At 46.7% G+C, this 12,946-nt stretch overlaps 1 protein-coding gene across 13 annotated transcripts in view; it reads left to right on the top strand.

Moving 5' to 3' along the window:
• The window catches only part of BIN1 (bridging integrator 1), a 90,192-nt gene that overhangs the window by 52,783 nt on the left and 24,463 nt on the right, over window positions 1–12,946 (top strand). For 7 of the 13 annotated variants that reach the window (XM_064434945.1, XM_064434936.1, XM_064434934.1 and 4 more), the window contains 4 exons: window positions 3,205–3,290; window positions 4,642–4,717; window positions 6,737–6,819; window positions 9,503–9,547. In XM_064434945.1, the coding sequence (XP_064291015.1) occupies window positions 3,205–3,290; window positions 4,642–4,717; window positions 6,737–6,819; window positions 9,503–9,547 (290 nt within the window). The remainder of the gene's footprint in view (window positions 1–3,204; window positions 3,291–4,641; window positions 4,718–6,736; window positions 6,820–9,502; window positions 9,548–12,946) is intronic. The other 6 variants (XM_064434938.1, XM_064434946.1, XM_064434935.1 and 3 more) reach the window with 1 other exon arrangement.

A 12,946-nucleotide genomic window follows, 5' to 3' on the forward strand; every position in this document is an offset into this window, starting at 1 on the left:
CTGATAAAACTGGGAGAGCTGATGATGCTGGATTTATTGAGAAGCTTCAGAATGTTAAGCCTGAAAAAGTCTCCTTTTACCAGCAGTTGTGTTGCTGTCTCTTCTTGCCTGATACTTTTACAGCCTCCATGCTTCAAAAATGGGGTCAGTGAGATCTGGTGTTTCTACTGTAAAGCAGAGTCCTTCCCTCCAGTGTGCAAACTTCTGGCCTTTAACAGATAAAAACCAAAACAACACAGTGGGGATTTTTTTTAATGTCTGCTGTGGGAGTTGCTATTGCACACTCCCAGTTAAAATGTCAGTGACTGTGCTTTTTGAAACAAAGAGTAAAATGGCTTAGAACAGCAAATTCTTGTCTTTTGACTAAGCTCTGCTGACATGTTTAATGCAGACTAAAAAGCAACATCCTTGGTGCTGCAGTGATAACAGAACAATATGTCTGTAGGAAAGGATGAGCAAGTTGAGTCCTTCTGAGAGGCAGGTCTGGCTGGGACTGGTGGGAATTGGACCTGGAGGGAGTCTTCCTGCTCTGTTTCTTATCCCTGTCTCTTGGATATCTAAACTATTTACTGAGCAGTGCCTAATTACCACAATTCACAACATAGTCTTTGAAGTTAAATGGTCACCAGACTGTCTGAAAGCACCAGGCTGGACATAACCAGGCACTGAGAGGGCTGAGATGTGTGGTACTAGCAGAAACAGTGTGGAAAAACTGTCCCCTGCTACAGCTGAACTGGTTGTGCATGGCACTCTGAGCTTTGGCTGGGTGGAAAGTCAGGAAAGTATTGGTTGTCCATCTCCTGTTCAAACCTTCCCCCCTTCAGGCAGGGAGAGAGAGAAAGATTTTCTGAGCTCCTGTTTCATGGGTGTGGGCATTAAGTCCTTCTGCCTCAGTTTCCCCTCAGGGTGGCAGGGATGGCAGCTGAAACAGAAAGTGCACAGATGTGGCAGTGGGCTCTGCCCTGGAATCTGTCTCTGCCTGTCCCCACCTCACTCCCTGAGCTGGCTTTTTCTCTGTGACCAGGCTGATGTCTGGCTTTGGCTCTGGCTGGAAGCAGTCAGGGCTATCAAGTGCCAGGATTCCAGCTTCTGAGCAAAATAAATCCCACTGGTGAGAAGATCCCTGGGCAGACTAAGGACTGAATAATTATTTCAGTCCTCTACCTGGGGATGAGAGCACTAGCTGAGCCACAGGATGGATGGATCCCTGATTCCTACAACTGCTTTAGAGTGAACGTTGCCTGTTACTGGTTTTGCCTTTGCCTCGGGGTGTCGCAATATTCACACGTTGCTTTCTAGGTTTTCTGACCTTATAAACAAGTAAATGAGAGAGGGAAAGAATGTTAATGATATTCACCACATCTGAAAAACTAACAGCATTCAATGATGCCACATCATCTCCTGGGTTGATTCTGGTTCCAGTAGTTTGGAAGTTAGAATAAGATAAAGCCAAAGGGTGGACTTGCTGGGTTTTTTATTTTTTTATGCCCTTTAAAATGGTTGCATTAGAAATATTCATTCATAAATGTGTTTTAAGGTAGAATGAGTCTTTGTGATCATTGTCTCTCATCCAGCATAAACTGTGTTTCTGTTCAAAAGACTTTTTGTTTGTTTTGTGCAAACCCTCTTGAAATGTTGAGTTTTTCAGTGGGTGTAGCAGCGAAACAGGGGTTTCTGGGTGGAAGCATCATGACCCCTTCTCCCCTTGCCTGTTCCTCACCAGGGCTTAATTTCTGAATACCTCCCAGATGTGTCTTTTTACAGAAGAATCTTTTTCCCCTGGTCTTGAGTACAGAGCCTTAGCCTTGCCTATGGCAGCAATGAGCAACCCTTTGACAGGTGAAGCCAGCTGGAAAGTAGGAGCTCCTGTGGTTTGCTCTTGAGTCAGGAGAGAAATGGAGAGTGAAGGGATCCTACTCTATGTAACGGAGAGTGATTCCTGTGAGGAGCAGGATTCAGAACTGCAAAATATTTTTAAGCCCTTTCTGCCATCATTCCTGTCATTGTATATAACTGCCACTACGGAGCAGTAAGCTGGATTTTTTTTTAATTAAGCTGACGCAAAGAAGATAAAATTTGATTTCATAGAAGGTGTAGGAATATGACTACAGGCTGGTAGGGAGATCCAGCTTCCATAGCTTGTGGGCTCTTTGCAGAGGCCTGTGGTGTTGTGAAATTTCTGCTGTTGTCACAAATATAGGCACTTGTGCTGACCTTACAAATTGCTCATGCAGGATTTTTTTCCATTATACATCTCACTGCATGGCAGAATGCTGTGCTGCTATAGATTACAGAATAGAAACATTTTAATTAGAGAACTTTAAGTCAGGGTACTGAAAAGAGAAAGAGGTGACCAAAGACAGATGTAGGAAAGGGCATGTGCTTGTTGCTGGCTTCTGCTGTCAGCAACAGAAACCAGGAGCATCCTTTTTGTTGCTGAAACCTGACAGAATTCATCCATCAGTGTTGGGATCTGTCAGTGTCTAGGTTCAATGAACAGATCAAATTTAAATTCTCATCTGGGAGAAGGAGATCAGTTCTGGAGTTGGGGCCAATGGTCAGCCTGGGATTGCACTTGTGTGAGACCATGGAAACCAAGATGTGCTGCTGAAGCCCTGCAGCCTGGCCTCCCTCTGGCACAATTCAGGCTTTGCATACCCTTCCTTGCTTCTCCAGTCAGCTTTGTGGGAGTGCTGTATCAGCCAAGGATGCAGACCTCCTCTCTTTCTCATAGGAGATGGGGCTTTGGCATGACCTTACCTCAGCAGAGTTCCCAAGAGGGAGGATTCTTCTCTAATGCCATTTGGGATGGATTTCAACTCTTTCTGAGATATCTGGCAAGGGACAGAGGCCCCTATTACCTTCACCTGTATCCAAGCTGAAGGCTGAACTGCCTGACCAACTCCTTTCAGTTTTTGAAGTCAGGGAAATTTAAAGAACTTGAAACACATTATTGGTTGTTTGAATTACTTGCTGAGTGTATAAATGAGGAAATCCATTGAGAGAACCTGAGAGGAACACATTCAACCTAAAGGGTCACCTATAGTGCAGCCGTGGTTCCTGGGAGACTCATTTGGGATGCTGGTTATCTCATGCCAGAATTTTGCCTGGTCTCCCAGAGAAGTCAAAAGAGTCACAGTTGTTCCAGCCCTGCAGGGTACTTGTCTGTGCTGGAGCTGACAGTCTCCCTTGTCTGTTGCTAAGGCTGAAGAAGAGTTGGTAAAGGCTCAGAAGGTGTTTGAAGAGATGAATGTTGATCTGCAGGAGGAACTGCCTTCACTATGGAATAGGTGAGTGCTGAAAGTTTTCCCAGGGGCTGGTTGGAAGGAAATGAATATCCAAGCTCTTGGATCGCAATTCTTCTTAGCCTAGACTGGGTGTCTGCTCTTTTTTTTTTCTGGATCGTCTCTGTCTGTCCTGGTATTCCCCCAGTCACAGGTTCACTGTTGTGCTTTACTTCATGATTTTCCTGAAAAGCATGATTTTACTACAAAGACAAGCTGTATTTCTCTGCTTTGTCTGCTTAATCCCTTTGCCCTACCAGCTCTGCTCAACTTTCTTGAAAGACTTGAGAGACCATGGGTTTGCCATGCCAGTGACTGTGGTGATGAAAAGGGAGGTGAAGCAAAGACCAACACTTAGCTTGGGGGGATGAACTGCAGGGCAGCAGAAGCTGATTTATGGGGACAGCACAGTGGAAAACTGGCAGACATTTCCTAGCAGTGTCCCAGTTTCTTATTTTTAAATGCAGTGGTCGTGTTCAGGTTGACAGTGCTGGTTTGTGAGGATTGAGAAAGTGGGCAGCAGTGGGGTGGCAAAGCAAAGTGCTGATGTCTGTCTTCACTCCCCTTTCTACCAGCCTGAGTCAGAACTCCTTGCTCTCAGCAGCCTGCAGGCCTGGCTGGGGAAGGAGCTGGGAGGGACAGAGGCATCTGGGTGGTTCTCTGTGCAGAGCCCTGATGCTGCTGGCCTTGGACAGCTTCTCCTCTCCCTTCTGCTGTTGCTTCTTTGGCTGGGTGCTGGTAGAGCACTCCCTGTTGGCAGCTGGCAGGCTGGTGACAGGCTGCTGCTGGCATTTTAAAGTGCCACAGGTTTTTCACAGGCTCCTGCTTTCCAGCTGATCCTTCTGCTTCCCTGTTGCTCTCTGTGCTATCCTTTGCTTTCTTACTGTTTCTGCCCCTGAAGCAAACAGTTCATGCTTTTTTTGATTCCCTGGTGCTAAGGGACTTCTGGATGAATTAATATCTGTCCCCCTGCTAATTCCCCCAGCTCTCCCAGCACTGTCTGCATCACAGCATCTATCCATTTTTCTTTCCATCTTTCTACTGCTGGTGCTTTTCCCCCCTGCTTCTTTTGAATTTTTTATTTCTTTTTTTTCCTCCCCACCCTATACCTCCCTCTAACTTTAGCCAGTGTAAATTTAAATCCTGTTCTACTCAGTCTCTTCTTCCCCCTGGACATGTCTGGCCTTTGCTCATTGTTCTGTTTCCTTGCCACCCTCTCTTCTCACATGTACCATATCTGACAGAGTTGAGTTTGCATGGGAATGGTGGGTGGGAGGTAGCAGAAAGGGCAGGATTGAAAGATTTTGAGGGAGCATTGTGCCCATTAAGTTCTTCTGTCTTGTTTTTCATTTGGCAGTCGTGTTGGTTTCTATGTCAACACATTCCAGAGTATAGCTGGCCTAGAAGAGAACTTCCATAAAGAAATGAGCAAGGTAAGGCAACCAACAGCTTCTCCTCCTTACTGTCTCTTCACTGTTAATGAAAGAAAAACAAAACCCAAGATCCAGCAAACAAACAAAACTCAAACAAAACCAAAGAAAAAAACTAAAAAAACCCCAAAACCTCAAGCTAAAAAACAGTTGGAGAAAATGGCCCTATGTTGGAGCATAATACAAACCCTTGGTATTTTTCTGAGCCACATAGGACAAAGGCAGTCTGACACAGTAATGTAAAGGGATGGAGCACAGGGAAGAGAACACAGAGCTGTGGGCAGCAGTGGGGACTTCATGTCACTTGACAGCACTCATTTCCTGATCCACAGAGGAAAGGGAAGCCACTCTTAGACCTTTCTCTTGCTGCCATTTTTAGTTCATCTGCATTAAGGATCTGTAACCTATAACCTGATAATGGTATGGTATCTGTTTTCCTCCCCCTCTGCTGCCTGGCAGCCAGTTGCTGTGTACCCTCACTGTACCCAGGTGTGGGGTTAACACCAGCCAGGGAGTCTGCAAGTTGACTGAAGACTAAGACATGCCTCACTCCAGTCCCTCAAAAAGGCTCTCCCCCACAGTACCTCTCTGCTTTGGCTTCTGTCCTGCCCTGTGACCCAAAAGAAGACATTTAAGTACTTAGTGTGGGCTTTTGTGGGCTACTAGTGTGCCTTGAGTTGGGAATCACAACAGAAAGCAGTGTTGGCAAGGCAGATCCTGGTGCTGTGTGGCAGCACCCACAGGAGACCTCAGGACCAGTCTGTGGAAAGGCCCCCATTGCCACTGTCATTTACAGATATGTTCTTGTTCTTTCAGTTAAGAGCTAGAGAAATCCTGAATCCTTAGGTCTGTAGGCTGCTTGGAAATGTTGCACTAATCTTGAGGCGGGACTGAGAGCCCAGCTGGAAAACCCTTATATTCCCTGTGCTCCCTCATGTCATCCTGACAACAAAACAGCCACTAAGCAACAGGAAACATTATAGTCCTTCAAATCCCAGCAGTCAGGGGCCCTCTGCCTTGGTGTAACACATCAATTTTGAGCCCTGCTGACATTTTATGGGGTCTTTTCCAGATAATAGCCTGCTCTTCTCCGCTGAGGGATGAACTAAGTGTTAAGAATAGGGAGGATTGTTAGAATTACTAGTTTGTTGCTGCTAACTCATCTTCAACAAAACATGGGAAAGATGCTTGTTAGACAGGAATTCTCTTCTTGTATGATTTTTTCTTGTCAGGATTTTTTCTTTCTTCAGGAATTTTATATGAGGGCAGGGCCTTTGCTTTGCTCCATAAGAACCATCTGTTTCTTATTATTGCTACAGCATCCAGTTAATTGCTGGTGTTGCCTGTACAATGCTTCCAACCTTGATTTCATGGGATCCCTCCTCCTGCCAGTGATAAATCCAGCATCTTGTCTCGTTCATGGATTGGCTGTTTCAGAATAGGAGTGTCTGGAGTTGCAGCCTTCAGTGCCAGGGAGAGTTTAACCCCTAATGTTACATTTCTGCAAAGACATCCAGGTTCTGCCCAAGCCTGGTTGGCCCAGGCAGCTGGTGAGTTGAGGGTTGTTCACCTGAAGGCCAGCTGCCTTTGGCTCCACAGTGAAAATGGCCATGTCCCAAGCTTTGGTAAGCAGGCCTGAGAAACAGCTTTTGGCTACAAATCCTGAGTGAAGCTGCAGCACACAGATCTTAGGGAAACAATCAACCTGCTTCTGCAGTGGTACCTGGCAGCACACTGGTGGGCCCAGGTGATGGGGAAGCAAAGAGGATGATCTCTCAGGAAGACAGAGCATTCCCAGAGATGCCAGCAGCTCTTTGACAGCTCAAGTGCTGTAGCACTTCATAGCCCACAGAGAAGTCGAAATAGATTTTGGGTTGTCCTCTCTTGGGATAGCTGAGAAACTTGTGCATGTCCTGCCACAAGCTTGTGTTTGGTCAGCCTGTGCAGGCCAGCCCAGGCTCTCCTCTGACATCTGAGCTCCTTTCTCATTCTTTTTCTGTCTTTTGTTTTTGTATTTTGCAGTTGAACCAAAATCTTCACGATGTCCTGCTGGGTCTAGACAAGCAGTACTCAGGCAATGCCTTCCCTGTTAAAGCACAGCCCAGGTCAGTAACTGTGGGTAGTGTCTTTCCCTCAGCAGGGGAGGTGGGACAGGGATATCTCTACCTACCCAGGGGTATTGAAACCTCCAAGCTGTCAGTTGTAAGTGATTTGCCCTCCTGAGGCTTCCTAGAGCCATGCCCAAGATTGCACTTGGCACTGCATGATGCAATCCAATACCTCTTACCTCTCTAGGATAGCACCTGCAGGCCTAAAAGGTCACTAGGTCCTAATATTTAGGCAACTGACTCTCAGCACTGCTTTTAAAAATCTGATTCCAGCTGCTGAGCTGCCCTTCCTTCTGGGTCCAGTTGCCCAGCACCTCTCCTGTTCTTTCCCTCCAAAGCTCCCACCATGTACTTGCAGCTTGTCAGCTTGAGCACCAAGAGCTCATTTCCCCAGCCCCTTCTTTGGCCCTCCAAACATGGAATCACCATTTTGCCAAAGCCTTATGCCCATCTTGTGTACCCAGCTGCCGTGTGTTTCTCCTTCCTATGTGTTGTGGGAGTAGTTGCAGCATCACTAGTACGAGGCCTCCTGAACTCGGAGCACTTCCAATCCGTGTGTGTGCAAGGAGTGAGTGTCCTCTGGGCCTTCAGTTTTCTTTCCTCAGCTGGCTCCTGTCCTGTATGTTTGAGTGCAAGTCTGCACATTCCCTAGCACTGAGAAGGGAGGGAGGGGCTGGGCTCTGGATTAGGCTGACTGGCTCCCATCCAAGAGCACGAGTGATGAAATAGTGTTGGGCTCTGGCTTCCAGCTGCTGCTAATCCCACATGCTGGGTGAGCAGGAGCACAGCCCAGGTCCTCAAGTGCTGTGTTGATGGAGGGAGCTGGTGAAGTCAGCATGAAGTAAGGGCAAGCTGTGGTCTGAGTGCACTGGTTTAGAAGGGGTAGATCAGCTGTTGAGACCTCTGTGCTCCCTTGTGTCCCCTCCCAGTTTAACCTGTTGCAGTCATGCATAGATGACTTGCATGTCTTCTCCCAGCAATTCTTCCAGTGTGGTGGTTGCCAAGTCTAAAGAAAGAGATGGTTTGAGTTGAATTTTGGCCCCTGAATTCTGGATTGCTGACAGCAGATTTCAGTGATGTTAGTTGGAATGCTCCTTGTGAAAATAATGTCTTCTTCCCTTCCAACAGCAGGAGGTTGTGGTGCCCATCCTCTTGCTGCCATGGGCTGTGTTGTGTCTGTTAGCAGCATCCTGCAGGGTCCTTGGAGGAGGATGAGGTAACAGGACAGATGAAGGCTGTAGCTATTGCTTTGCCCAGCTTCTTTTTCCTCCTTTCTCTATTCCTCAAGGAACTGATTGTAGGCAGTAGTGGCAGCCTGGCCCAGAGATGTCCATTGCTGTTGTGGTGGAAAGTGTCTGGCCTTAAAGAGCTTTCATTGAACAAATTACCTGTTTTTACAATTCCTGCCCCATCTCTGTACAGCTTCTGCCCTCTTCCTCCCCCAGCCTGCTAGCTTGCTCTGGGGCTGTAAGAGGTGTCTCTGCTGCAGTTCTGTACCCTTTGTGGCTAGGAGACCACATGGCCCTAAAACCCAAAGCTGAGTGCATGCACAGGGCTTCCTGTGTGGGCAGCAGTCTGAGTGCTGCTGCTTCATCACCTGCTCTCTGCATCTCAGCTGAGGGGCCAGACCTGCCCCAGAATGAATCCCTTCCTCCTGAGCACACTGGAGCAGGATGTTGTAGGGGAATATAGCAAAGATTTGCCAGGGTAGCTCTGCAGTGACCAGGAAATGCTGTGAGGCTCTTCTGTGTCTGCTGCACATCTGGCCTCTCATTGTGGTGCAGGGCTGGGGTGAGAATGTGCAGGAGGAAATGGCCCTCACTCATCTCATGGGGTCTGCAGTAGGAGCAGATGCTTCCCTAACCCTTTTCCACTGGGAAGAGGACTGGAGATTGATACAATGGCAGGAAATGAATGAGGAGGTGTGAGAAGAGAGGCAGTTATCTGTGCACATCATTATAGCATTCATGTGAGGCCCTCCAGAAATACTACTGTGGCTGATGTATCTGGAGCTGGCAGGGTAGCACAGAAGAGCTGGTGCATTTCTGGGAACCTCAGACCTATGTTTGGGATTTACTTCTGAAAGAGTTAGGAATGTTCAGGGCTCAGATGCCTAGAAGACTGAGGAGATCTGTGGGATTATCCTGGTATGATTGGGCAAACTGGAAAAAGACATGGATGGAAAGCTGCTGAGTAGGTCCCATGTATAAGACTGCACAGTCTACATAAGAAAAGAAGAATGGGGAGCTTGTTTCTTTTGCAGCAATATTCACAGGGGAGAGTGAGAGTGTAAATGTGAAAGGACATTTACAGTACTCAGGTGGTCTGTACAGTTTCCTTTTTCTTCTTCTCCATTTGCACCCTGGCCCCATGTTCCAAAGTGCAGGGAAAGTTCTAGTTTGCCTATATATATAGATATGTATGTATATTTTTGACAGGCATAAAGATCCTTCTTTTACTTTCTCCAAACCAGGCCATAGCTTCCTAGTGATGAAAGGAAGTGTGCATGTGTGTATTCGTGTGTGTGTGTGTGAGAGAGAGAGAGAGAGGAGGTCCTGTCATCTTAATTACAGCAAGTTTTGTGGCACCAACTAAATGGGTACTTGGAAGCTTAACTTTTCCTCCCTGGTTTGACTGTGCCATCCTGTAACTGAAATGATTTGCGTGCCATCCTCAACAGAAAGAAAACTAAACTGTTCGCCAGGCTGAGGAAAAAGATGAGCAGGTACCGGTATGGAGAGCAGCATTTCGATACGTGTTTCATTTAGTTCCTAAAACTGGAGAGGCTGTTGCTGGACTCTAACAGCCTGGCACGTGTTAACCCTGTGGTGGGAGAGGGGTCCTTTGCATGATAAGATGTGTTTGTGGCCTGCTGGGTCCTGCTGAGATCTCTGTGTCTGGATAATCCCATTAACTGCTTGTGTGCCTGGTTTGAATCCTTGCTTCTTTTCCTATCTAAGAAGGCAGTGTGAAAACTCAGGCATTGTCTGTCCAGTTGTTTTTGTGTGATGGAAAATGCAGTGCTGGGTTTTCCATGGGAAGTATAATCAATTTTTTTTTGGTGTTTAACAGCTTCTAGTTTTACCTAGTGGGCTTGTCCTTTTGAACAGGTCTGAAATGCTGCATTCTCATCCCCTGCCTAGCCAGGAGGACCAGTAGGCAGGTCTTTCACACTCAGAAGTCCTATCCTATCCACCTGTTGCAATTGGGAGAATGATGAGGTGGGAGAAGAATACTTCCAGCTTTGCTCCTTGCTTGCTCTGTTCTTGAGGATCCTCACTATCTTGCTCTGTCCATTTAAAATTTTGTGCCTGGAGGAAAAGGAGGTCTCTTGTGTTGTATAAAGACAAATGTCTGCATCTTGCCTTTAAAACAGTGATGACATTGATTATCTGGATTGCTGCAATGTCTGGAGTCAAGGACCCTGACAAGAACATGCTCTGGAGCAAAGTGGGAACTGCTGGCATGGAAAATTCCTCTGTTTTTTGTTTTTCTTACTTTTTATGTTGGTACTTCCTCCATGGGATCCTTACAGGGAGGAAAAAAAAAATATAATCATCAAGATGGTGTCCTGCCAGGAATAAAAGAAAGTGCTGGTGGATTGGAATCCTTCTTTTCCTGATCTGGCTTCACACTGACTAGGGCAAGTCATGCAGCCCTTCTCTTTGTGTCTGCTGTGCATACTTTGTAAAGTGGGAGGTTGGAGAGTGAAGAGTGGTAATTTCACAAGGAAGCTGATGGGCAAATTGAGATGTTTATATCTTCAAATGCAAGTAGGAAAGCAATATATTGTGTTGTCACTGTTTTGAGGTTTTCTACTGTAGGAACTGGAGTACCCACCGGATGTCTGTCTCTGGTCTTGGTTGGACTGGCGTTGTATCTGTACCAGGCAGGAGGTCTAGTATTTCCAGTCATTGAGAGTGGATGGATTATACAACAGAAGGAGGGCTAGTAAACCTCCCCTTGATGAGCTCTACTCACCATGGGCTCCTGCTCTGCCTTGGTAAAGTCCAGCTGACCCAGCCATAAAGGTGCCTGACCTGGGCTCTGCTGGGGGTTTGTGCTGTCAGAGCAGCTGCTGGGGTCACAGAGAAATGTGCTGTCCCTAGTGCAGAGAGGGAGGATGTGGAACTCGGTCAGTCTTTGATCTGCAGCAAGAATGTACATTTGTGCCACCATATGTTTGGGCATGTAGGTTCTTTTTTCCTTCTTTCTTCCACCCACTCCTTTAAATTTTTTAATTTCTTAAAAATTTTTTTTAAATTTCGAAATAATTCTCCAGCATGCTCTGCTGGCAAAAAAATCATTACCTTTGGCTAAAAGACCCAGTCTGAGTGTTAACTGAGATGCCAACCTTTTTTTCTTTTTTGACTTGAGAACTTGGCAGGATGTGACTGCTCTGTTTTTACCATATTGGAAAGTAGGTTTTATCTTTTGATGTAGGATTGTTACAAGTGCAAGGGAAACTCATCTGCAGATGTTACTCTTCCCTTCCAGAACATACAAGGCAGCACCTTGGAGTGTCTGGGAGCTCAGCAGCACTAAAAGAGGCTGGGGGATTTTGACTTTCCCTTCAGCTGTATTAGACCCAGCTCTCTTTCCAGCTCTCTGTTTGCAGAAGAAAGTTGACACCCCTTTCCTTTCCTTGCCTGATATTCCTGGAATTGGCATCACTTCCCATTTGCTCATGGGAAGGAAAAAGAGCAGTGACCTTGTTGTTTTGGCTTGCTTTTACTGTGGTGCTCATGTTTGGTCAGTAGGTAGAGTCCCTGCACTCTTGCTTTTTCCTGTGTTTTCTGGAGCAAGCAGTGTGGGCAGTATGTGCTCCCTGGGGACATGTGAAGGACAAAGGATCCTGGTCACCATCTCACTTGATGCTGGTTGCACTGGCTAAATTCAGCAAAGTTACAAAGCAACAAGTGCAGGAATGAAGGTGCCGCTCAGGGGGCTGAAAAAGGCTCAGCCAAAATTAGCACTGGCATTTTCCTAGGGGGACTGGCCAACACATCAAACAAGCTGTAAATAGTAGTGACTTAATGAAGGCTTAAGTGTTGGCCCCTCACAGCCCAATTCTTCCCCTCATCCTTCAGGGGCTGACTCACATGGGAGCCTTTTACCAATATATCTCCAAATTAAGTCACTGCCAGGCACTGGAAATAAGTCACTACAAAACTGTTCCACGGCCTTTAGAAAATAAGCCTGAACTCCTCTCTCACTGGGAGAATTGGCGTTTTGAAGTCCCTAGAAGGAAAAGTCTGCCCTTGTCTTGGTAGGCCAGCTGATAGTCCCAGTATTCCCAGTGCAGTCTGGGCATTTGGGAAGCCCTGGAACTCTAGATGTAAATCACTGTGTCCCCCATTTTCTCAAAGTGCTTTCATCTCCAAGGGAGGTAACATGTACTTGTTTTTCCCCCAACTCTGGCATTAGAGGATGTTCTTTGACATTTCCTGGTGGCTCCTGTTTAGATCAGGACTTTACCTTCACCCTCCAACCATTACTCCTTTTAATCTGTAGCATAGCTTTGTCAGTTTTTCCAGAATTCTTTACAGACCCCAGGTACTGAAGTGATTTCTGGGAGCTTTTGGGGAAGGACACTGTTCAGTCAGACTGAAGAGCTGCAGGGGTTTCCATACATGTTGGCATACGTGTTCTTTACTCTCTCCTCCTCCCTTTTCCTTCTTCATGTCCCTCTTTGTCCCTTGGTGTGTGTGCCCCTGGTTGAGAGCTGCTGGCAGAGAATGTCATTGGTTTGTTGCATCATGTTGGTGTGCTGTTGGCATCAGTGTCATCAGAAGTATCCAACCTGCATGTGGACCTGAGAAAAGTGCTTTGTGGGGAAATGTGTGTGTGGGGTGTGGATATGGGGGAGAAAGTTGGGGGGGTGGGTGAAGAGAAAGTGAATGAAGAAGGAATGGGATGCGGAGCTTGAAAGCTGGAATGCTGAGCAGGGTGAGATGCTTGCTTGTAAGAGGAGGTTGTTGAAATGCCTTGCTATCCCTTTTTCCTCTTGCTATTCCCCACTTGCAAACAAATGTTTAGGAATGAGGCCATCCTGCATGTTGGCCAGTGACCACCACAGCTCAGGCATTCAAGTGTGAGTGGATGTACATGTCTGAGGCTCTGG

This window comes from Passer domesticus, chromosome 10 (genome assembly GCF_036417665.1).
Source record: "Passer domesticus isolate bPasDom1 chromosome 10, bPasDom1.hap1, whole genome shotgun sequence".
Taxonomy (NCBI): Eukaryota; Metazoa; Chordata; class Aves; order Passeriformes; family Passeridae; genus Passer; species Passer domesticus.